The sequence below is a fragment of the Leopardus geoffroyi genome, chromosome B3 (assembly GCF_018350155.1).
Source record: "Leopardus geoffroyi isolate Oge1 chromosome B3, O.geoffroyi_Oge1_pat1.0, whole genome shotgun sequence".
NCBI lineage: Eukaryota > Metazoa > Chordata > Mammalia > Carnivora > Felidae > Leopardus > Leopardus geoffroyi.
In genome coordinates this window covers 81,093,015-81,118,639 of record NC_059337.1, presented here as the reverse complement: position 1 = coordinate 81,118,639, position 25,625 = coordinate 81,093,015, and the positions used below count along the sequence as shown (strand labels likewise).

At 37.6% G+C, this 25,625-nt stretch overlaps 1 protein-coding gene and 1 long non-coding RNA gene across 14 annotated transcripts in view; one reads left to right on the top strand and one right to left on the bottom strand.

Moving 5' to 3' along the window:
* Window positions 1-2,419: 2,419 nt before the first annotated feature.
* LOC123583514 lies at window positions 2,420-11,735 on the bottom strand. Of its 2 annotated transcripts, none has more exons than XR_006704916.1 (3): window positions 11,199-11,735; window positions 6,251-6,320; window positions 2,420-2,449 (listed from the first exon to the last, which is right to left on the bottom strand). It is a non-coding gene; the product is annotated as an uncharacterized LOC123583514 (long non-coding RNA). The 2 variants fall into 2 exon arrangements; XR_006704915.1 differs by lacking the exon at window positions 2,420-2,449 and adding an exon at window positions 3,620-4,026.
* Window positions 11,734-25,625, top strand: part of HECTD1 (HECT domain E3 ubiquitin protein ligase 1) — a 91,818-nt gene continuing 77,926 nt past the window's right edge. For 9 of the 12 annotated variants that reach the window (XM_045450611.1, XM_045450610.1, XM_045450605.1 and 6 more), the window contains exons 1-2: window positions 11,734-12,206; window positions 13,660-13,820. In XM_045450611.1, coding sequence (XP_045306567.1) covers window positions 13,681-13,820 — 140 coding nt within the window. In that variant the 5' untranslated portion in view covers window positions 11,734-12,206; window positions 13,660-13,680. Of the gene's footprint in view, window positions 12,207-13,550; window positions 13,821-25,625 lie in introns of all 12 variants that reach the window. The other 3 variants (XM_045450606.1, XM_045450604.1, XM_045450601.1) reach the window with 1 other exon arrangement.

Genomic DNA, 25,625 nt, shown 5'->3' with positions numbered 1-25,625 from the left:
GAGAGATACAGAGTGCAAGTGGGGGAGGGGCAGAGAGAGATAGAGACACAGAATCTAAAGCAGGCTCCAGGCTCTAAGCTGTCAGCACAGAGCCTGACGTGGGGCTCGAACCCATGAACTGCACGAGATCATGACCTGAGCAGAAGTTGGACACTTAACCGACTGAGCCACTCAGGTGCCCCTAAAGTAATTTTTTAATTGCAAAAGTGACTGTAAAAAAAATTTAAACACTGAAAAGGGATATATAAAAAAATTAAAGTGCTCTCCCTTATTACCTTTCTTTGAATCCACTTTTCAGAGGAAATCACTTAACAGTTTGAGGTACATTCTTTTAAACTTCTCCCTTAATGTTTATTCAAAGTATATATAGAGTTTTAAAATGGGATCTTACAAAATACCAACAATGTTTTTCATAGAACTAGAACAAGTAATCCTAAAACTTGTATGGCACCACAAAAGGCCCCAAATAGTCAAAGCAATCTTGAAAAAAACCCACAAAAACTGGAGGTATCAAAATTCCAGATTTTAAGGTATACTACAAAGCTATAGTAAACAAGATAGTATGATACTGGCACAAAAGTAGACACACCAATCAATGGAACAGGATAGAAAACCCAGAAACAAACCCATGATTATATGGTCACTTAATCTCTAATAAACGAGGCAAGAATATATAATGGGAAAAGGCAGTGTCTTCAAAAAATAATGTTGGGAAAACTGTACAACTACATGCAAAAGAATGAAACTCAACCACCTTCTTACACCATACACAAAAATAAACTCAAAATGGATTAGAGATGTAAATGTGAGACCTGAAATCATAAAAATCCTAGAAGAGAACACAGGCAGTAATTTCTTTGACATCGACCACAGCAACATTTTCGTAGCTATGTCTCCTGAGGCAAGGGAAACAAAACCAAAAATAAACTACCAGGACTACATCAAAATAAAAACTTCTGCACAGCAAAGGAAATAATTAAATAAACCAAAATGCAACCTACTAAATGGAAGAATAAATTTGCAAATGACATATCTAATAAAGGGTTACTATCCAAAATATATAAAGAACTTATATAATCCAACACCAAAAAAACAAATAATTAAAAAATTTAGAGAAAATATGAACAATTTTGCAAAGACATGTAGATGGCCAACTGACACATGAAAAGATGGTCAACATCACTTGTCATCAGGAGAATGCAAATCAAAACAACCACGAGATATCACCTCATACCTGTCAGGATAGTTAAAATAAAAAACACAAGAAACAGTGGTATCTGGGTGGCTCAGTCAGTTAAGTGTCCAACTCTTGATTTTAGCTCAGGTCATGATTTCACAATTCGTCAGACTGAGCCCTATCTTGCACTGAGCGTGGAGCCTGCTTAGGATTCTCTCTCTCCCTCTCTCTCTACCCCTCCCCTACATGCACACACACACTCTTGTTCTTTCTCTCTCTCAAAAGAAATGAATAAACATTAAAAAAACAACACCAGAAACAACAAGTGTTGTCAAGAATGTGGAGAAAAAGGAACACTCATGCACTGTTGGTGGGAATGCAAACTGCTGCAGCCACTGTGGAAAACAGCATGGAGGTTCCTCAAAACATTAAAAATACAACTATGCTACAATCCAGTAATTGCACTATTGGGTAGTTACCCAATGAATACAAAAACACTATGAAAGAATATATGCACCCCTATGTTTATTGTAGCATTACTTACAATAGCCAAACTATGGCAGCAGCTCAAATGTCCAATGATAGCTGGATAAAGAAGATGTGGTATATATATTCAATGGATATTCCCTAGCCATAAAAAGGATGAAATCTTGCCATTTGCAACAACATGGATAGAGCTAGACAATATAACCCTAAGTGAAATAAGTCAGTCAGAGAAAGACAAATACTGTATGATTTCCCTCATATGTGGAATTTTAAGAAACAAAACAAACAAGCAAATGAAAAAAAGAGAGAGAGACAAACCAAGAAACAGACTCTTAACTAAAGAGAATAAACAGATGGTTACCAGAGGGGAGGTAGGTGTGGGGATGGGTGAAATAGGTGATGGGGATTAAAGAGTACACTTATCACAATGAGCACTGAGAATTGTATAGAATTAAGTCACTATACTGTACACCCGAAACAAATATAACACTGTATGTTAACTATACTGGAATTAAAATTAAAGATAAAAAAAAAAGATTACCAAGGACAAACAAATACAAGAAAATGGGATTGTAATGTGTTTGTTATTTGGTAACTTGCTATTATAGTTTAAAATATTTGTCATTTTTTGGGTGTCTGGGTGGCTCAGCCGGTTAAGCATCTGACTTTGGCTCAGGTCATGATCTCATGGTTCCTGAGTTTGGGCCCTGTGTCAGGCTCTGTGCTGACAGCTCAGAGCTTGGGCCTGCTTCAAATTCTGTGTCTCCCTCTCTCTCTGCCCCTCCCCTGCTCACACTCTGTCTCTTTCTCTCTCTCTCAAAAATAAATAAACATAAAAAAAAATGAAATGAACTGCCATGTATACCTATTATCCAGATTCAGTAGTTATCTTCAATGTATGGCCAAATGTGTTTCATCTAACTCTACCCCCTATGCCCTCAAATTATTTTTTTAAAGATTTCATTTCATTTCATTTATTTATTTATTTATTTATTTATTTATTTATTTATTTAATTTATTTATTTTTATTTTTTAAAAGTTTATTTTACTTGTTTTGAGAGAGGAACCACAGGAAGGGCAGAGACAGAGGGAGAGAGAGAGAATCTCAAGGAGGCTCTACACTCTCAGCATGGAGTCCATTGTGGGGCTTGAAATCATGAACCATGAGATCATGACCTGAGCAGAAATCAAGAGTTGGATTCTTAACCAACTGAGCTCCCCAGGTGTCTCTTATTTATTTATTTTTTTAAAGTAAACACTATGCCCATGGTGGGGCTCGAACTTATGACCAAGATAAAGAGTTAGATGCTCTGTCAACTGAGCCAGCCAGGTGTCCCTCAAATTATTTTGAAGTAAATCCTAGTTATCATATCATTTCATCTGTAAATGTTTTCATATGCCTTGCTAAGTGATAAGGACTCTTTTTACAAAAATATACTATTATACCATTATCATAGATAAAATAAAAATGATTAACAATAATCCCTTAATGGCAAATATCCAGAAGGACAAACTTCAAATGTATACAACTTATATAAGGTTTTCCGCTAATACACATTTTGAAACCTATAATTAGAGAATATAATTCTTTACAAAAGTTAGGTCCTTGAAAGTTTCCTATTGAATGAATTTTTGTAAATCAGATCCTACTTTTCCTCTAACTAAACCTGTAAAGTAACTATTATGCACCCAAGTATGCTAAAGAAAAATAATAAACTATTTATTGGAAAGAATAATTTTTCTCAAGATGAAGGATACAGGATGTTGACAAATAGCAAATTACAGAAGGGTTTTTTTTTTTAGCTTTGGAGCAAGAACAAGCTATCTAGTAACATAAAGCATACAACTTTTACAACTATAATTTGTTTTTTTGTCTTCACAACCAAGGAATATATATTGGATATGGTGAATCTTGTAACAAATTGTCAAAATTCTATAATTTATTTTTAAATACATCATTTTTGAAATCTTTAGAAGAGTGATTCCTAGTAGATAGCATTACTAAGAATTCATCAGCTCAAGCTAATCTTATTGTTTTGTTTTTTAACTTTTAATTTTGAAATAAGTTTGAACGTAAAGTTACAAATAAAATAAGAGTTCCTATATATATTCTTCATCCAACTTCCTCAAATGTTATTATTCAGGGGCCACAGTAGAAGCAAGTCAATTTCAAGAAGGTATTTGATAGGGTGCCTGGATGAGTCAGTCAGTTAAGTGTTGGACTCTTGGTTTCGGCTCAGATCATGATATCATGGTTCCTGGGTTTGAGACCCATATTTGTGCTGATGTGTGCTGATGTGTGGAGCCAGCTTGGGATTCTCTCTCTCTCTCTCTCTCTCTCTCTCTCTCTCTCTGCCTCTCTCCTGTTCATGCTCCCTCTCTCTCAAAATTAATTAATTAATTAATTAATTAATTTTTTAATTTAAAAAAGGGTATTTGAAATGATTTCCTTTAAATTCGTACATATAAATATGTTCATCTTATACTACAAAATTCAATTTTGGTTTTCATTTTCTCAATATTGTCACTTTTTATTTTTATTTAAGTTTATTTATTAATTGTGAGAGAGTCAGCATGAGCAGAGAGAGAGAGGGAGAGAGAGAATCCAAAGCAGGCTCCACACTTGGCACTGAGCCCAATGTGGTGCTCAATCCCACAACCGTGAGATCATGACCTGAACTGAAATCAAGAGTTGGCCGCTTAATTGAGACACCCAAGCGCCCCAATATTGTCACTTTTTAAATGAAAGTATATTAAAATTCTTATTGCCAAGAAGGAGAAAAGTGGGTCAGGTGATTATGTTGTTAGGCAAAGTCATAAGATAAAGTCATAGTTGCCTAAACAACTATATCCAGAGGATGTTACTTAATGGAGAAATAAATAAGTAAATGGATAAGTAAGGTTTATTTCACCAATAAACCCTGGTGAAAGGTTTATAATATGCCAGAGCCTTCGTTTTGGCCATGTTCTGTCCAACACCTTTACCTAACTGACTACTAATAAAGAGTCTGGGGGTATGGATGATACATTGTCATATTTGATCAGGATTCAAAAAGATTGCCACAGAAGGCAGCACTGTGACAGAACGAGCAAAATGATTTTAATAAGTCTAAATAGTAAGGTCAAAAATATCTACTGAAAAGAGTGAAGAAGGAAAGCTGCCTTGGAAGTTGAGGGAGCAAGGCATTACAACTTTAGCTTACTGCAAACTCTGTGTGAGCCAGAAGAGGGATGTGATTACCACCCTCCCAACCCAATGCAACAAAGACTGCACTCCTTTGTTCTGGTCTTTCCTCATGTGAAGCACTGTTTTTGGCTTAGGAATCAGTTAATGAACATGGGGAAGCTGGAACATACCTAAGGAGGGTAAAGCAGTCAAAGGGACTGGACTTGCTTTGCCTGGAGAAGAGAGGACATGGGAACATGACTGTTGTCTTCAATTGTTTCATGACCTATCTCATGAAAGAGGGAGCAGACCTAGCATACCACATAAGAGAGCAGAACCAGTAATACAGTAATATTAGTAGCTGGCACTTTTGAGTATTTAACACATGATATGCATTTTATATGCATCATCTTGTTTAATATAATTATTCAATGAGGGGTTACTTTCTATCATCATCTTGGTCTTTACAGATCAGTAACACAAAGCTCAGAAAGACCAAGGTCACACAGATAGTAGGTCAAAGTAGTTAATACCCATAATGAAGTAATACTTGTAATACATTTAGAAGAGTGTTAGAACATGGTAAGTGTCCAATAAAATCTAGCTGCAATAGTAATAAGAATTACTATAATTATACTTAAATGTTGTTATTATTGTACTGACTTAGGCCAATGGCTCTAAGCCTTGGCTACACACTAGAATCTCTTACTACACTTTAAAAAGTACTGATGGTTAGACCTTACCTTCAGAGATTCTGACTGATGCGGTCTGAGATATGGCCTGGGTATCTGACATTTTATTTTATTAATTTAATTTAATTTAATGTAATTTTTTTTGGGTAAGGATTCTATTTTTAAGTAATATTTATAGCCAACATGGGGCTAGAACACACAATCCTGAGATCAAGAGTTGCATGCTCCACCAACTCAGTCAGCCAGATGCCCCCAAGAACTCTTAAAATTCAACAATGAGTAAATGAATAATCCAATTTGAAAATGGGCCACAGATCCAAACAGACACCTCACCAAAGAAGATACGCATGTGGCAAATAAGTATATGAAAAGATGCCCAATATGATGTCATTAGGGAACTGCAAATTATTATTATTGGTTTGTTTGTTTGTTTGTTTGTTTAAGTAGGCTCCATGCCCAATGTGGGGCTTTAACTCTTGACCCTGAGATAAGAGTTGCATACTCTACCAACTGAACAAGCCAGGCACTCTGGGAATTGCAAAATAAACCAACAATATGATACCACTATATACCTATTAGAATGGGCAACATCCAAAACAATGATAATACCAAATGCTGATGAGAATGTGGAGCAACAGGAACTCTCATTTATTGTTTATGGGAATGCAAAAATGGTACAGCTACTTTGGAAGACACTTTGGTACTTAATAAAACTAAACATATTCTTACCATATGATCTAGAAATCACGCTCCTTGGTATTTACTCGAATGAGTTGAAAGCTTATGTCCACAGAAAAGCCTGCACATGAAAAAAAATTACACATGGATGTTTACAGCAGCTTTATTCCTATTGCCAAAATGTGGAAGCATCCAAGATGTCCTTCAGTGGGTGGATAGATTAAGATGGTACATTCAGACAACAGAATATTATTCAGTCCTAAAAGAAATGAGCTATTAAACCATGAAAAGACATGGAAGAACCTTAAATGCACATTACTAAGGGAAAATGCATATTACTAAGTGAAAGAAGCCAATCCCAAAAGGCTACATACTATATGATTCCAACTATTCCAACGTTCTGAAAAAGGCAAAACTATAGACACAGTAAAAAGATTTGTGGTTGCCAGGGTACTGAGGAGGGAGGGATGAATAGACGGAACACAGGTGATTTTTAGGGCAGTGAAACTATTCTGTATGATACTATAATGATGAAAATGTGTCATGATGCATTTCATTGTCAAAACCTATAGAATGTACAACACCACGAGTGAATCCCAACATAAAACACGGACTTAGAGTGATAATGATGTGGCAATGCAGATTCATTAATTGTAATAAATATAATTATTTTGATAGTGTGGATTTTGATAGGAAGGTTGTGCGGGTATAGAGGTAGGAGGTATATGGAAACAGTACTTTCTGCTCAATTATGCTGTGAGCTTAAGATGGATCTGAAAAAATAGTGTATTTTAAAAAAAAAGTTAAAAAAAAAAAGTTCCCCAAGTGAATCTAATGTGCAGCTAAGGTTCAGAACTACTGGCCTAGGTTCTTTGCATATATAACCTCCTTCATTTCTTTAAAAAAAAGTTTTTTAAAATGTTTATTTATTTTTGAGAGAGAGAGCATGTGGGGAGGGGCAGAAAGAGGGGGAGACAGAGGATCCGAAGCAGGATGGGCACTGAGAGTAGAGAGCCCGATGAAGGGCTCAAACGCATGAACCATTGATAACACGATCTGAGCCATTTAACCAGCTGAGCCACCTAGGTGCCCCATTCTTCAATTCTTCTCATATCCATCTGATTAGGTAACTGTGGCTATCCTATTTTATATATGAAGAAACTGAGGTCTGGAAGGCTTAAATAATTTACCAAGTTCACCAAGCTAGTAAAATGGGAACTAGGTTTCACACACTGCTTGGCCAACTCTAATGTATAACCTTTTTTTTTTTTTTTTTTAAATTTTTTTTTTCAACGTTTATTTATTTTTGGGACAGAGAGAGATAGAGCATGAACGGGGGAGGGGCAGAGAGAGAGGGAGACACAGAATCGGAAACAGGCTCCAGGCTCTGAGCCATCAGCCCAGAGCCCGACGCGGGGCTCGAACTCACGGACCGCGAGATCGTGACCTGGCTGAAGTCGGACGCTTAACCGACTGCGCCACCCAGGCGCCCCAATGTATAACCTTTTTTACCATACAGTCTTTTAATAATTGGAGCTGGTAAATCAAAGTAAAATGCAGTGCCTCATAAAGTAATAATTTCCCAACACTGGAAATATTATAGAAAAATCTGGATAACAAGTCAGGGATGGCACAGACTGCTACATTGTTTTGTTTTGTTTTGTTTTGTTTTGTTTTGTTTTTCAGTATGAGGGAAGGTAGAGGGAAGGTATGAGATCATGACCTGAGCCAAAGTCGGATGCTTAACCGACTAAGCCTCTCAGGTGCCCTGATATTCCTTTACACTCTTAAGAGTCAGAGTTGAAGGCCTATGTTTGAGAACTAGACCTGTCCTTTACTAGTTGTGAGACCTTGAGCAAGTCACCTAATTTCTCTGAATTTTTTCTTGTTTGTAATATAAAGAAAATACTTGTGCTAATTCTGTTAGGTGATTTTTCAAATACATTAAAATAATATAGGAAGATTAAATATTTTTTAGTCTTTTGCTAACTGTAAACCTTTATACAAATCAATTTTATGTTTTTTAATTTTTAAAATTTTCTTAAGTAAGCTATATGCCCAAAGTGGGGTTTGAACTCAAGACCCTGAGATTAAGAGTCACATGCTTTACTGACTGAATCAGCCAGGTGCCCTTATGGAAACCAATTTTAGCTTAAGGGTGGCTAATAATCCTAAAACCTGCATCATATCATAGTACTCCTTTGTTTAAAATGTTCAAGGGCTCCCCATTGCCCAAAGAACAAACTTCAGACTCCTTAGCATGGTGTTTTAAGACCTTTAGAAAATGAATTCCAATTAACCTCAATATCCTCTTCTGGCCACTAACTTTATTCTAGGTTCCAGCCAAACTTAATTTTCTACTGTTTCAAAATGGCTACACTCCTTCATAGTTACAGCCTTTCAAAAGTTGAGAGAAGCCAGGGACACTCCCATTTCCAGTTAATAGTTGAAGAAATGCCCAGATATCTTATTTGTAGCCTGTTTGAAATGTTTACATCTAATGATGCTTTTGATATATAAAATATAATGGCATATAACTGTGTTATTCATAAGATAAGACTTATTTTAAAAATAAATTCATAGTAATGTCAGTTGGTGGTATAAGAGTTTAAATTTGAATGATGAGAATTTCCTTTTTGAACCTGTGAATGGATCCCAGTAACTGTGTATATTCTGAAGATATTTCATAGAAGTGGGGCCTATGCCAAAAGGTGAGAAGCATTCTTCACACTTTTATGCCTCTCCACATGGTCTTCCTAATGTCTGGCCAGCTCTAACTCAACATCTGAGATCTAGTTCACACATCATTTATGAAGCCTTCTGAGATACCATTACCTCCTTGATGTTCTCAGTGTACTTGACAATATTATGTGATAAGCACTACCACAGAGGCAGACAAGGGAACTGTGTTCACATCTACCCTCCCCTAGATTTATAGTTTATTGAAGATGAGGTCTGTGACTCACTGTGCCTGGCACATAGCAATTCCCAATGGCCATTATTCTTATATTTTGACACCAAGGTGAAATATTACCAGGTAAACATATCTTGGTTTCTTGGGACATATATTCAAGTACGGTCAGTTGCCATCACAAGATCTTCTGTTTTCTTCAGGGCTTTATTCTTTTACTTTAATGTTCTTGTTCACATTTGAATTTAAAATAATAATTACAATAAAAGTCACAGTACTTTTTGGATAAGGTTTCTTTAAAGCATACCTCAGTCATTCATTTTGGGGTAGAAGTAGATGGTGTGAATAAAGATGGTAAAGGAATAAGGGAAAATACACCTTAAAATTTCAGTAAAGTGGGGGCACTTAGCTGGCTTAATAAGTAGAGGATGCAACTCTTGATCTCTGGGTTGTAAGTTCGAGCCCCACATTGGGTGTAGAGATTACTTAAAAAAAATAAAATCTTTAAAAAAAATTTAGTAAAGAGTAGTCTCTTCCAACTTTTCATTTTTTTTAAGTTTTAATTTTTTTATATTGAAAGAGAGAAAGAGAGAGAGAGAAAGGGAGAAAGAGAGAGAGCTCAAGGGGCAGAGAGAGAGAATCCCAAGCAGCTCTGCATTGTCAGTGCAGAGCTGGATACCGGGCTCAAACTCACTAACTGGTGAGATCATGATCTGAGCCCAAACCAAGAGTCTGATGCTTAACCAAATGAGCCATTCAGGTGCCCCTCTTGTAACTTTTCTATTTTCTGTTAATAGCATAATCATTTTCCTAGCTTCCAAGTGCTCTCTCTGCAGGTTAAAAACAAACAAACAAACAAACAAAAAAACCGAAATGAAGTCAATCATTTAAATTCTGATATATCTTTTTAAAAAATAAAAATATTTTTTAGATTTAGCTCTTTATTCTTAAAAAAAAATTATTTTTTAATGTTTATTTATTTTTGACAGAGACAGACTGCGAGTGGTTTAGGGCAGAGAGAGAAGGAGACACAGAAGCAGGCTCCAGGCTCTGAGCTGTCAGCACAGAACCCGACGTGGGGCTCGAACTCACGAGCTGTGAGATCATGACCTGAGCCGAAATCGGACACTCAACCGACTGAGCCACCCAGGCGCCCCTAGCTCTTTATTCTTATTGCCAATAACTAGGCCCTTTCTCCCTCCACCTATGGAGGATTTCAGCAACCTCCCAGCTAATTTTCTCATCTAGGTAGCTCCTTTTAAGCCATTCTATCAATCTTTCTAAGACCTAATTCTTCTAGTCAGTGTTCTAATCCAAAACTTGCTACTCACCTAAGCTTAAATTCTGCATCTGGCATTCGAGGCCCTACTTACTTTAGTCCCTACCTTCTCTCCCCTTCATTGTTTAATGCAGATTCTTTGCTCGGAGCACTGTCCCTCTTTCCTTTGTCAGAAGATATCAGGCTTTGCTTGTTTTCTTCCCCCTCCCTTGCACTGTCTATATTCCACCCATTCTTCAAGGTACAGACAGAATGCTACTTCCTCCTTGAAGATTTTCCTGGTAGCTCCAAATCATGTTTATAGCTACCAAAGAATTTTCTGTATGTGTTGTAGTTGTGACAAGATAGTGGAATCCTCTACCCTTTTCTCTTGATTTGAACTGTTAACAGGAGACCTAGGGATCATTACCTGCGACAGAGGGACACGTGCCTATATATGTTTGAAGTGAAAATCTGTAATTTCCAAAATACTGGCTAAGCATATGCAGGTTGCTTAAAGGGACACAAATACTATCATGTAATATTCATTTTTGTTTAAAAGATGAAAAGGGGAAAGTACAGTGAGAGTGTCCGAGGTATGGGTTTGCTTATCTCACAAACCAAGGGGTTCGTTTCTTTATTAAAAACAGCTATATTTACATTTCCAATTAACTACATCCTAAAAATCTCCAAGTACGTCTTAGAAGCAAGCGGATTTTATTTTCAAAGCGTGTAAAACAAAACGTTTGAAAGGAATAACCACGGATGTACTTGAGACCACAACCCACAGAAAAGACAGTCAAAAGCACACTCTCAGCTGCGCTGCTTACCGGGACGCTACTGAGCCTGAATTCACGCTTTTTGCAGCTCAGTTCTCTTATCAGTGGGATGGAGATAATACTTGAAAATATTTTCTTCTCAGGGTTATGGTGAAAGGTTTTCTTTCTCGTGAACTGCAGGGGGTTCGCCTCCCAGGACACCGGGTGGGGGGGGGGTGCTTTTCCTCCTGCGACGCACTTCCGTGCGCGAGTAGGGCTGCGGGGCGGGGAGGAGGGGAGCTCGCGTCGGAGTGCGGGCCGCAGGGCCGGAGACTAGGCAAGGACAGGTTGGGCCACCGCTATGACGTGCAGCGTGGGGGCCTAACAGCAGGAGCACGCTAAGTGTGTAGGCACGGTGCAAAACAAGCTGAGCGTGCGTGCACCAGTGTGCGGAGGTGCTGGGAGCGTGCTCGCATTGCCAGGGAAGCGTAAAGGCGCCAAGGCATACAACCGAAAAGCGACTCCTGATAAGGGAGTCCGAGGCCCGCGGGGCCAGACCGTCCCGGTAGTGGCGGCCACGCGTCCGGTCGCCCGGCGCCCCAGGTTGGCGCTGCTGCGGCGCCGGCCGACAGGTCTCCGCAGCGCCCCACGTGGCGGCCTGCGGGGCCGCTGCCGGGAGAGTCGATTTGCTCCGCCTCCGCCGAGCTCGGCTGCCCTCCGGAGCTTCCCCGCCCCGCTCTCGTTCGACCCTCCTCCCTTACCCCTCCGGGATCGCGATGGACGCGGCCTCCCCCTGCCGCCGGCAGCACCGCGCGAGCCTCTGAGCTTCAGGCCTGAGGAGCCGCGTGCCGGGGACCGGACGTGAGCTGGTTGCAGCCGGTCGGGGGAACCTCTCGCTTCCCTGTCACCAGGTCCCCACGGAGGAAGGGGAGGGACGAGGCGCGGCTTTTCCTGTGCCGCTTGCCCGGCTCGACCTGCGCGGCCTGCGGCTTCCTGGTAACTCGAGGGCCGCGGCCGGGCCTGGCTCTGCCCGCGGCCTGCTTGGAGCTGGACGGGAGCGGTTTGGGACGACAAGCCCGGGTAAGAGCTTAAAGGATAGGGAGGCGGGAGTGCCTTACGCGGTCGGAAGGGCCAGCCTGGGGGCCGGGATCCGGGATGCCCGGCGGCGTCCCGGGAGCGAGACCCCAGCTCCAGTTGAGGTCGGCCGGGCTGCTGCGGGCTTACCCGCTTAGCCCCTTTGTTCCCGTCCCTCGGCCCTGCCCGCGGCGGGGCCCGGCTTGCCGGAGCCGGAGCCCGCGGCGGGCCCCCCTTGCCCTTGAGAAGGGTTCGCCGCCGGGTCGGCCAGGGACGTCCCCCGGAGCCTTGGAGTTCCGGGCGCAGCTCCCGAGAGACCCGCCGCCCTGCTCGGCCTGGCGGCCTGCTCTGGGCACTGGAGGCTTGCTGCTTCTCCTCCTGAACTTCCCCCTCCTAGACACAGGTAGCTAACTTAGCGGGGTTTGGTGCCAAGAAACCAGAGCCAGGTGCCTGCGCCTCCCGGCGCGGGGCTCGGCTGGGCCCGGAGTGTTGGGTCATTCCTGCTGGTCGCCGCCGTTGGGTGCCCACCGTGATCCGCGGTTGGATTCACACACCTGCAGCTGGCGTACGTGGGACCCAAAGCTGTCGTCCCGTCAGGGCGCCTACGGGCTTTTGTAATGACTTGCCTTTTGGGGCTGCTTCTCTTATTTCGTGTTTTTGTTTTTGTTTTGTTTTGTTTTTAAGCCAACTGCCCCATTCTGTGGGGATGGGGAAAGAGGACCGTAGATTGGCTTGTATTCTGATCCGTAAGGTGTTAGTCCATTGCATTTACTTTTAGCATTTCTTTTTTAAACTTTTAAGAATAGTTGCCAGGACTGCCAGAACTCTTAACCAAGCCTTTATTCATAGATACATCTTGTATCTAATTATTGTTCGTATGTGGACATCTTAAGAAGCAGTAAGTAAATTAGGAAGGGTCAGCAGAATTTGTGGAATTGGAGATAATCTTAAAGCAGAAACTTATTTTAGAGGGAGATTGGATCAAAGTGTTTAGAGCCTCCTCAAAATACTGAATCTAACCCTGATCTGAAGATCAGTTTTGGGTGGAGGAGGGGGGAAGAAGTTTGCTGGAAAAAAAAAAAAAAAAGAACCTTTGGGAAGGTGTTCTTTGCCTTTTGGCACAGACGTTGGGTGATAGCAGTAGTGGGATCTGAAGCTTGTTTGACTGTGTTTGACAAAGACAGCTCTGGTTTCCAGTTAAGTAGAAACTACCTACCCTTATACTCTTGTGCAAAACTGGTTTTTATTTAGTATGATATATAAACATTAAACCTGAGGAATAAGGAAAGTGGAAAAACTGCTTTAAAGTACTTTCTCCGAACATACTTATGAGTCTTTTCTAATTCCTAGGACACCAGGAACATTTGGTTCTAGCTGATATAAAAGAAAAAAAAATTTAACCCAAGCTGATCTGTCCTGGATATTTAAAGGAATTTTCCTTTTACTTTTTTAATTTAAGCAAAGAGGCTTTTAAAAAACCATGGCAGATGTGGATCCTGATACATTGTTGGAATGGCTACAGATGGGACAGGGAGATGAAAGGGACATGCAGCTAATAGCCCTTGAACAGCTATGCATGCTGCTTTTGATGTCTGACAACGTGGATCGTTGTTTTGAAACGTAAGTACATCCCTTCATCATCTTTTGGAGTTGCTCTGGTGACATCTGTTTTCAACCATTTGCTGACTTCACTTTGCATAGAATTTTCTCTAGTGAGTTTTAAAGTTAACTTTTTAGAAGTTTCTGCAGTTTTACATTTTATTTCTGAGAAATAAAAATTAGTAAGTGAAGAAATTCCTGTAATGATCATTGTCATGACACAAATATGTTTGTTGAATGAATAGGAATTAGGGAAAACTAATTGTAACTTGATTCATTTTCAAAATACGTTATGAACTGAGAAAATACAAATACTTCTTTAAAGGTACCTATTTCTGTACCAAGAAATTACCTTGAAATAAACAAGGAATTAGAAAAGATAATGAACTTAGTTTCCAATCTCCCCTTTCTTCATTAGTATTATATGACATTGTACTTTTGTTAAAGCAAATGATTGCTTTGTAAATTTCAGTTTGGAGGGTTTAAATTGGATGTTACTCTTACAGCATATTTTTGGAATGGTAGAAACAGATTTTGAAATTTTAGAGAGTTTAAACTGTTTTATTCAGAGGTTTTAATGTAGAATTAGTGCAGAAATGTAAAAGAGAATTCATTACTAGATTGGCTATAAATGTTGTTTTTTCCCTCGTGTGATACTTGCCCAGTTAGATTAACCATTCTTCTGAATGCTGAACACATTTGGCTTTTATTGTTTATTTTATATTAATTATTTACAATTTTGAATTCCAGTAGTTACTAAATGAAAACTCAGTTGTTTTCTGTATTTGTTTTAATGCTAGTTTGAAGAAATTAGAAAATGTTTTAGATGTTGACTTAAAACTTGGTATAATTATTTTAATTTCTTTGGATGGCAATAAAGGCTCTTATTACTAAATTGACAAAGTATTTTTAATTGTTTTCAATTTTGAACGAATAATTAAGATGAATTAATAAATGAAAATAACTTTTGGTTGTAAATCTGATTAAAATGATAAAAATCTTAGGATAAAAACCCTTATAAACAAAGTTTCAAAATCACAGTTTGTTAATGGCCAATTTATGTCAACTAGTTTTTGTTAACAAACTTTATAATAATTTAGCCCTCCTGTTGACACTTGTTTTAGCAGGATTCATAGCAAAGTGAAGTAGAATTTTGAATATTCATAGATTTCATTAGAAGGTCTTTATTAACTTGAGAATTACTTTTGGTATTTTATTAAAAAATTTTTTTGTTTTTAATTTTTCTTTTTCTTTTCTTTTTTATTTATTTTGAGAGAGACAGAGACAGCACAATTGGGGAGGGACAGAGAGAGAGAGAAAGAGAGAGAGAGAGAGAGAGAGAGAGAGAGAATTCTAAGCACTTACAGTGTGGAGCCTGATGTGGGGCTTGAACTCATGAACTGTGAGATCATGACCTGAGCCTAAACTAAGAGTTGGACACTTAACCAACTGAGCCACCCTGGTGCCCCTAAAAAAAAAAAAATTTTTTTTTTAAAGTTTATTTATTTTGAGTGAGAGGGTGGGAGAGAGAATCCCAAGCAGGCTCCATGTTCAGCATGGAGCCTGACAGAGGGCTGGATCCCACAACCATGAGATCATGACCTGAGCTGAAATCAAGAGTTGGACACTTAGCCGGCTGATCCGCCCAGGGGCCCCACTTTTGGTATTTTAAAAAGTTATACTTGTGGGTGTCTGGGTGGCTTAGTCAGTTAAATGTCCAACTTTGGCTCAGGGCTCGTGAGTTTGAGCCCCACGTCGCGCTCTGTGCTGACGGCTCAGAGTCTAGAACCTGCTTTGGATTCTTTGTCTCCCTCTCTTTGCCCGGTTCCTCTGCTCACACTGTCTCTCTCAAAAATACACGTTCAAAAAAATTAAAAAAAAAAAAAAAGTTACACTTGCTAGTCAAATTAACAGTTGTTTTGCATCTTCTCTTAGGTACTGATGTATAGTAATTTGTAATGGCATTAAAAAAAGTGTTACCATATAAGAACAATTTTTAAGGACATTTTTAAAATATAAAACTCATCCCTATATAAAATTCTACCATCGTAACATAATTGTTATTTTTTCCATTTTCCCTTCTAGACTTTTATATTTGATACAATGTAATTTTAAGAAAGATGAAATTAAAGTCGATGTGACTTATATTTTTTATTTACTTAGTAAAGATACAAGACTATTTCAAATTGGAATGGTTATCCCTGTTTCATGTGGCATAACAGTCATTTGTCTACCTAAAAATGGATGTTTGATTAAATTTGTGACAATTAAAAAAAGAAACAAAACTTAGTTTGCTCTCTTTGTTCTTTAGTCAGATTTTTCTTGTCATAAGGAAAATTTAAACCAGAGAGGCCCCATAGTGAGGTGGAAAGAATGGGCTGTGGCATCAGAGATCTGAGTTCAGATTCTTGGATTCTTGATCAGCTACATGTAATTTAGCTTTTGAGAGCCTTTCTTTCTCTATAAAATAGCAGTTATCTTCTTTATTGTAGGCTCTTTGTGAGGATTAAATGAAAGAATGTATGTGAGAAGTGTTTTGGTTAAAGTGGGCTGCATACTAATATTAAATTTCTAATTTTGAATTTCATTTTGGGACTTTATTTTGTAAAAGTGATTGATTTTGGAGAGCCTTTTTAAATTCTTTGCAACAGTCAACAAATAAGGTAGGGAAAAACAAGATGATACGCATATTTTGAATATTGGTGAAAATCTCCCATACCAACTTGAATTCATAAGATACTAGCAAAGAGTCCTTAGTTACATTGAGTAAATATATGTTCAGATATTAATAGTTATATGTCTCTTTAGTCAAAAAAGGCAGATGTTAAGTCTTTTTCTTTAATTTAGATTTTACATGGCTCTCCATTTTTTGTACCAGTTTTGACTGTCTTTTTGAAGTTAATGAATATACATTTTCTGTGAAACTGTGATGTTTCTTAGTAATGCCTGAACTTATAAGGTTATGCCCTAGAGAGTAAAATACAAGTTTGGGGTTAGTTTTTGCTTTCATTTGTGGTTAGTGAGTTAAATTTAATATGTTACAAATTTAATAAGAATTAAATGAATTACAAATGATTTTGCATTCACGTTAAAATGGATGATTATTGTACATACTATAATAAGTAGGTGCATCCTGGGTTCTCATAGATCCTGCCTACTATATTTTCAGACAGTATAATTGAAAAGTTGTCTTTTCAGGGTGGAATCTAAGATTTCCCCAGAAGATCTAGAAAATGGAATATTAGGGGTACTACTTTTAGGTACCAGAAGGCTCTTTTTTTAAAAATAATCATCTTAGTTAATTATGAGGGCACAAAAGGATACAGAGTACAAAGTCTCTTGCTCTCCTGTTTCTGACTAATCAGTTCAAAGGCAACCACTATTAAAGATTTTCCTAGTGTATTCTTTGGGTGAGATCCCAAAGAAGACTCTCGAGTCTGGATTCCAAAGTGGTTGAATACACTGGTAAAAACCTTCTGTTGTGTATTTACAGGAAAAAAATAAAAAATACCTACAACAGTGACAAGGGTTTAACCTTATAAATTGTCTTCCTACTTTATGTCAGATGTTAGAGATATGGTGATGACCAAAACAGAGTCTCTGCTCTTATGGTGCCTACTAGTCTAATAGGGAAGGCAGATATTAAGTAATTATAGAAATAAAATTGTGGTTATAAATTGTGATAAGTGCGACGAAGGAAAAGGTTAGGGTGCAATGACAGTATGTAGAACACACATGACCTGGAGGGGTGGGAATGGTCACTGTGGCCTTCTTTGAGGAAGTGGTTTTTCCTAGAGATATGAAGGATGAATAAGTTTATGGGATAAAGTATGAAGAGGTGAGGTAGAAAGGTGTTCAAAGAAGAGGCGATGTGTGAAGAATTTGAAGTGGCTAAGTATGACATGATTGAGTAACTTAGAGAAAACTACTGTCACTGGGACAAGGAAAGGTTGCAGAGTGCTTTGTAGAAGGTAGAGGCTAGATGGGATGGAGTCTTGTATATATGACAAGAAAAGCTTTTGGTTTTATCTTAAGAGATAAAAGTACTGTAGAAGACTGTGGAGTACTGTAAGAGTGACTGATGTGATTATGTTGTCTTTCAAAAACATTAACTACTCTAACAAAAGTAGATAGGTGGAGAGGACAGAAAGAACAAATGCTTGTAGACTTGGTAGATTATTATCCAGAGAGAGGTTTGTAGTAACAGAAGTAAAAAGAAGTGGATAGATTTAAGATAGATTCAGGAGGTAAAATAGAACTTGTCGAATGATTGTATATGAGAGAGTGAGAAAGGAGGTTTCTGGAATATTCAGGTTATAATGGATGATGGTGCCATTCATTGAGAGAGAACACTGGAAGAGTTTTGAGGGGCTAAGAACATGAGTTTGGATTTGGCTGGATTCTCATATCTGCCTCTGCATTCAGTCTATTGCATTGTATTTTGATTGAAATGTATGAAAAAAAAAAATCCTCCATAGATGTAGTTGGCAAAGGGAGGAATGTTGTAATGATTTTTTAAGTATAAGTATGGGTATTCTTTGATACCATACAAAACTGGACAAGTGATAGTTTCTTAAGGGTTAGTTACAATGTGGATTCTGAATCATGTCAGTGAACTTTTTATACTCTGTACCCATTTTTAAGCTTGTACAATTGTGCACTGATCATTGATTTACTGAGCTGTACAGATATTCCAAATGTTAACATATGTCATTCTACAGTATCACAAACTCACGTTTGTTTAATGTGAATACTGATATCAGAAAAGTTTCAATATTGGGAAGCTGTCCAGTTCATGGTGGCAGATAGAAGTTTTCCAAAATTGTCATTTTTGCTTGAGAGCTTTAATGTTATCATTGGCGATAAATACTGTCAGTTGTTTTCCTTGAAGTGGAAGGCTTATTTACTTCGTTAAGTTTTAAGAAAATGTTTGCCAGATATCCAAGTCTGAATAATCATGGTTTGTTGGAAGTTCTTTCAAGTAAACATGGTGTTGCATGAAAAAAGTGTCTAGTTCAGCTCTATAACAGTGCTTTCCTTTGACACAACCATCATTCTTCATGATGCAGAAGTGCTTTACACTTACTTCCATTTTCTGATGTAGGATATTAAAAAAAATAGGTATTCGAGGGTTGAGTTACAGTAAAATAATTATTTTTGCTTCATCAAGGTTATTCTGTAGTGAAATTGGCTCCTCCCTCCCCCCATGCTAGAGCTTGGCAGTGAAGAATCCAATTAGTAGTAGTACAGTTTAGTACCCCTGGCCTTGATTCATGCTGAAGCACCAGCAGTTTCATCCACCATTGCTTTTGCGTCATTAGTATACATGTCAACACAGGAGGAAAGTGATTCAAAAAGAGAAAGGACAATTGTGTTTAATTGTGGTGAGAGGTAAAGTAGGGTGAAGACTGAAAGGTGTCCTTTAGCCTCATTCTCAAGGGCATTGATCTTTTTTTTTTTTTCTTTAAGTTTATTTATTTTGAGAGAGTATGGGCATGAGTGGGGGAGGGGCAGAGAGAGGGAGTGACAGCATCCCAAGAGGGCTCTGCAGTGCCAGCACAGAGCCCAACGTGGGGCTTGAATTCAAGAACTGAGAGATCATGACCTGAGCTGAGATCGAGTTGGACGCTTAACCGACTGAGCCACGCAGGCACCCCCTAAGATCATTGATCTTAATGAGAGCTGAATGGAGGGTGATAAGGGGCAGATTTGAATTGGTCCAGAAGTAGGATATGAAGAAATAGAGATGGGAGTGTGGAAAAGGTTTTTGAAAAATTAGATTGGAATGGGGGTGTAGGGTTTTGTCTTTTAAAGGTTATAGAGGTAGGAGAGAGAATAGAATATCTATAGTGTTTAGGATTCTGAGAAACTGGGAGAAAATCAGCTTCTGTTAAGACTGGTGCTTTTTAAACTTCAGTGTGCATGATGTGAATCATCTGGGGATCTTGTTAAATTCAAGTTATGATTCATTTGGTCTGGTGTGCTACCTGATCGTCTGCATTCCTAGTATGCTGCCAGATAATGCTGAAGCTGTTGGTCAGAATATCTTAGTTTAGTAGCAAAGCTCTCACTGTTGGAGAGAGAGATTTTAGGTAGTGTGTTCTTGTTGTAAAGCAGGGAAGATGGAGAGATTAAATGCAGATGTTTTAGGTTTGATGGTAAAAAGCTGAAGGGATTTCTGTCTGATGACATCTGTTTTCTCCCTGGAGTAGGAGACTAAAAAGAGTGACAATACCTCGGATTGGTATGGGGAAATTATTATGCTCATATAGTGCTAGTAGCTTCATAACAGATATCCCTGTCTCCAAGCTGACTGTACCCAGAGTTATAGTCTTAAAATATTCATGGTCTTTTCCCCCAACTTTTTTGAGGTGTAAAGGGTCTTAAAATACTGATTTGATTGTATCACTCACTTTTACAAAATCTTCTGGGTCTTTACCTAATGGACAGAATTTAAATGTTGATTTCAAAGACATCTCCTGTGTTCCTACAGTACTAGATACATAATATAACTACTACTTTTGTTTTTCTGTTGCTAAGCATAATGCCTGGCATACAATAGCTAATATCCAGATACTGAGAAGCTGAAGAAATTATTCATGTTGTGCTTGTTTTTCACTTAGGCCTAAAATGCCTAAAAAAAAGTACTTACGGAGTCATGAGATTAGTTGGTAAGCATGCAAGAGAAGGAGCATTGTATTCTCTGTAGTACAAACAATGACAGCATCAATATATATTTTCCCTACCTCTCTGCATTTATGTACCTGCCTTTTCCATATTAACGCCTGTTCTCATCTACCTCATGGTAGAGTAACAGGGAAGTGAAATTACTTTTTTGATCAGCCCATAGCTGATGCTTTCTTGATTAGAGAATGTTCACCAAATATGTATAATCCTGAAAAGTTAAGTAATTTCTGTTTACAGAAATCAGGTGTTTATATACTTCTTTTCAGTGGACAGCAGAAAGAAGCGCTGGAAGATGAAAACCATTCTCTGAGGTTCTTATCCCTGGGCTCTAGGGGGCTCATAGATAATGATCTTCAGTGAGCTTTATTTATCAAAGTGTCTATCGCCTTAAAATGTAAAAAAAAAAAAAAAAAAAAGCCAACTCTTCTAGTTTATAGAAAATTTTAGACCTTTGAGTTCCTCAGAGCTTAGCACTGTTTGTTCATCTTTGTATCCTACCCCCCAACACTTAGCACAACACTTGGCATAAAAAGGCATTCAGTAGATATTTGTTGGATGAATTGCAGTCAGATTTGTGTGTGTATTTTAACTGGAGAAAAGCAAGTCTACATATTGGAATTTTACTCCTTTTTTCTTTGAGAGGGAAGGCCATAATTTTCAACTGCCGTGCCATGAGTTATTTTTAGTTAAGCAACACAGAGTCAAAGCTGGGACAGAGACAAAAATAAAATAAAAGATTTGGGGCACCTGGGTGACTTGGTCAGTTGAATGTCTGACTCTTGATTTCAGCTCAGGTCATGATTTCAGGGACATGGTATCGAGCCCCGCATGGGGCTTAATGCTGAACATGCAGCCTGCTTAAGATTCTCTCTCTCTGCCCCTTTCCCTTGTTCACACTCTTTCTGTCTCTCTAAAATAAAAAAATTAATAAAATAAAAGATGAAATGACTCAAAAGATGCTATTTATTATCTTTACAAAACCAAATTTATTAGACTTTTATAGTTAAACTTTTGTTTAGTTTTATATAAAAGAAATGGAGAATTTACAGACCGTAGTCAGTAAAATATTGCCACTATACATAACTTCCTTTTTTTTTTAAAGTTAAATTTTATATTGTAAATCTTAAGAAATCTTGGCCAAAATTCAAGTGATGCAGTCTAGAAAAAGAGTATGATATAGTATAAAAACTATTACAGTGCCCAGGGAAATTATTTCTCTTTGGAACCTCATGAAACTTGTTCTTATTTTAAGTTATTTATCTCTGCTTTTCATCAGGGAAAGGTTCTGATGTGATTGCAGGTAGCATTTTGGAAACCATTGCTTAAATATGGATTCATCTGAAGTTTCTTAATCTCATTGGTGTGGTTGACTGGTCTGACAGTTCCATATAGATGAGTAATCCTAATGTTTCCTAATTAAGAAACATAGACCTTTGAGTCTATAGGTTGGTATTATAGTATAGTACTAGGTTTAATATACTGTATAAATGTAATTTCTACCCATAAAGTAAGAGACAAATATTTAGCAAGTAAAATTTTGAAAAACTCTTTAATTGAAAATAAGATTTTATACCATAGGTGTATACTTTTAGTGCTATTCAGGGAGGTCTGTGATTATTATATGCATGATCTTTATTTTTTTTCTTAAATATATTTAAATTACAGTAAAGTTCCACTTTTGACAAATGCATAGCCATGTAACCACCACCCACAGTTGAAATGCATAGCAGTTTCCTAGAGCCGTACCTTTGAAGTTAAATCCTTCCCCAACTCCAGTGCTTGACCATCAGTGGTTTGTTCTCTGCTGCTATAGTTTGTCTTCTACACAGTGTTGTATGAGTAGAATCATATATACATTGTGTAGCCTTTGAATCTGGCTTCAGATTCAAATGTAAATGTAGTATATTGCATTTGAGAATCATCCATGTTGCTGTGTGTGTAATAGTTCCTTCCTTTCCATTGCTGTGTAGTACCATTTTATGGATGCATCCCAGAGGTGGTTTATCCATTTACCTCTTGAAGGTAAATGGTTTTTCTAGTTTTGGTCATTATGACCAAAGTTGCTATAAACATTTGCATACAGATTTCTGTGTAAATATGAATTTTCATTTCTTCTGAAATTCTTAGAGAAAAATCTGACAAGATGCAGAAATTGGGAAACTGATTTCAAAATTACATGGAAATGCAAAGGACCTATGCTAACCAAAACAAGTTAGAGGACTAATGATACTGTATTTGAATCCCTGTTCTGTAGCTACAGTAATCAAAACAGTGTGGTATTGATGTAAAGCTAAATGGATTGATGAGATGGAATAGTTCAGAAATAGACTCATGTACAGGGACACCTCATTTCAACAAAGGTGCAAAGGCAGTTCAGTGGAAGAGGGTAGTTTTTTTTTGTTTGTTTGTTTTTTATGGTGCTGGAACAATTGTATCCACATGGAAAAAAGAAAACTGTGATTCATATCCCACACCTTACACAAAAATAAACTTAAAATTAATCATAGATCTAAATGTTAAACGTATAACTATAAAATCTCTAGAAGAATACATAGGAGATAACCTTTGTGACCCTAGGTTAGGCAAATATTTCTTAAATAAACACCAACAACACAATCCGTAGGAATAAATTGATATGTTTAACTAATTCTTTCTGTAATAGAGGACTGTTAAGGTTACTTAATTCTTCTTGAGTGAATTTTGGTAGTATGTCTTTGAAGGAATTTATGGGCATAGAGTTGTTTGTAGTATTCCTTTTTTATCCTTTGGATGTTTGTACAGTATGTAGTGATAATTTTCTTTTTCATTTTGAGACTGGTAATTTTTATCTTTTGATCAATCCGACTAAAGATTACCAATTTTATTAATCTTTTCAAAGAAGCAGCTTTTGGTTTAGTTCATTTTTTATATTTTCTTGTTTTAAGTTTTATTGATTTCTGTTCTGTATTAGTTGTTTCTGCATTGGTTTGAAGTTTAATTTGTCCTTTTTTTCTGGTTCTTAGGTGGAAGCTTAGGTTACAATTTGAGACCTTGTCTAATATAAGCATTTAATAATAAATTCCTTTTTTCGCTTTAGTTGATTTTGTTTCTTTTCATTTGGCTCACAAAATTTAAAAACTTCCTTTAGAACTTTCTTTTTTACCCGTAGGTTATTTAAAAGTGTTGCTTAAGTTACAAATATTTGGGGGTTTCCAGATATTTTTGTGTTCTTGTTGTGGTCAGAGAATATACTTTATATTATTTTAATTTTTTTAAATCTGTTAAGGTTTGTATTATGGCCCATGTGTCTGTTTTTTGGTGATTTGTCCACATGCACTTGAGAAGAATGTATATTCTGCTCTTGTTGGGTGGAATGTTCTCTAAGTGTCATATTAGGTCAGGTTGATTGATAGTGGTGATCAGTCTATATTGTTGATTGCCCGTCCATGTGTTTTATAGGTTCCCGAAAGACATGTGTTGAAGTCTCCAAGTATTTCTCTTCCATTATTTCTGTTTTTCAAGTATTTTGAAGCCTTGAGGTGTCTTTAAAAGGATTGTTTTCTTGGTGAATCAACCCTTTTGTCATTATGAAAAGACTCTCTTTATCTCTGGTAATTTTCCATGTTCTAAAGTTTATTTTGTCTTCTATAACTATAGCCACACAAGCTTGCTTGCTTTTTTTTTTTTTTAAGATTTTATTTTAGGTAGCCTCTACACCCAACATGGGGCTCAAACTCACAACCCTAAGATCAAGAGTCACATGCTTCACTGACTGAGCCAGCTATGCACCCCTCAAGCTTTCTTTTGATAGTGTTTGTTTAGTCTATGTTTTCCCATCCTTTCAGTTTTAACCAATCTATGTCGTTGTATATATGTGGGTTTCTTGTAGACAGTATATGGTTGGCTTGTGTGTGTGTGTGTGTTTTAAGTAGGCTCCACGTCCACTGTGGCACTTGAACTCACAACCCTGAGATTAAGAGTCACGTGCTCTATTGAGCTATTGGCTTGTGTTTCTTTAAATCCAACCTGACAGTCTCTTGTTTGAAATTGGTGAATTTAGACCATTTACATTTGATATAACTTTTAGTGTATTTGGATATATGTATAATGTTTGAATATTTGTTTTTTGTTCAGTTTTTTTTTTCTTTCCTGTCTTTCAAAGTATAGAATATTTTGTAGTGTTATGTTTTAACTTAGGTATTGTTTTTTGTCTCTGTCCCTTTATGTATATATATTTTTAAACGTTTATTTTTGAGAGAGAGAGAGAGTGCGTGCGAGTGGGCACCTGCAGGGGAGGGGCAGAGAGAGAGGGGAACACAGAATCTGAAGCAGGCTCCAGGCTCTGAGCTGTCAGCACAGGGCCAGTGTGGGGCTTGAACTTGTGAACTCTGAGATCATGGCCTGAACTGAAGTCTCCTGCTTAACCACCTGAGCCACCCAGGCACCCCTAATATTTATGTGTTTTAAATTGATATACATTGAAAATCTCAAGATACTCTGTTACAATTTTCACTTTCAGCAGTCAGGTTAATGGGAGAAGAGTAATCTATTATATTTACCTATGTATTTATTTCTTTTTTTCATTCCTGTAAAGTTCCATGTATCTCTCTGGTGTTCTTTTCTTTCATTCTGAAGAACTTTCTTTAGTATTTCTTTTAGGGAGGTCTGCTACTGATGAAATTCTCTTAGTCTTCCTTCATCTGAGAATATCTTTATTTTGCCTTCATGCTGTGAAGATACTCTTGCTGGATATAAAATTCTGGGTTGAGAGTTCTTTTCAGCATTTTAAAGATATCATTCCACTATTTTCTCACTTTAATGGTTTCTGATGAGAAATCTAATCTTTGTTTCTTTGTGTTGTATTTCCCTTGCTCTTTTTAAGGTTTTTAAAAATATACGCCTTTGGCTTTTTGCTATTGGATAATGATTTTTTCTGTGCATGGTTGTCTTTGAATTTGTCTTATTTGAGGTTTACTGAACTTCTTGAATCTGTATGTCTTTGACCAAATTTGGGAAGCTGCTTCTTCAAATCTATTTTCTATAGCCATTTTTTTCTCCTTTCCTTCTAGGACAATAGTGGCACAAATGTTACATTTTTTGATAATGCTCCCTCAGGTTCCTGAGAGTTTTCCTTTTTTTTCTCCCGATCTTTTTACTCTC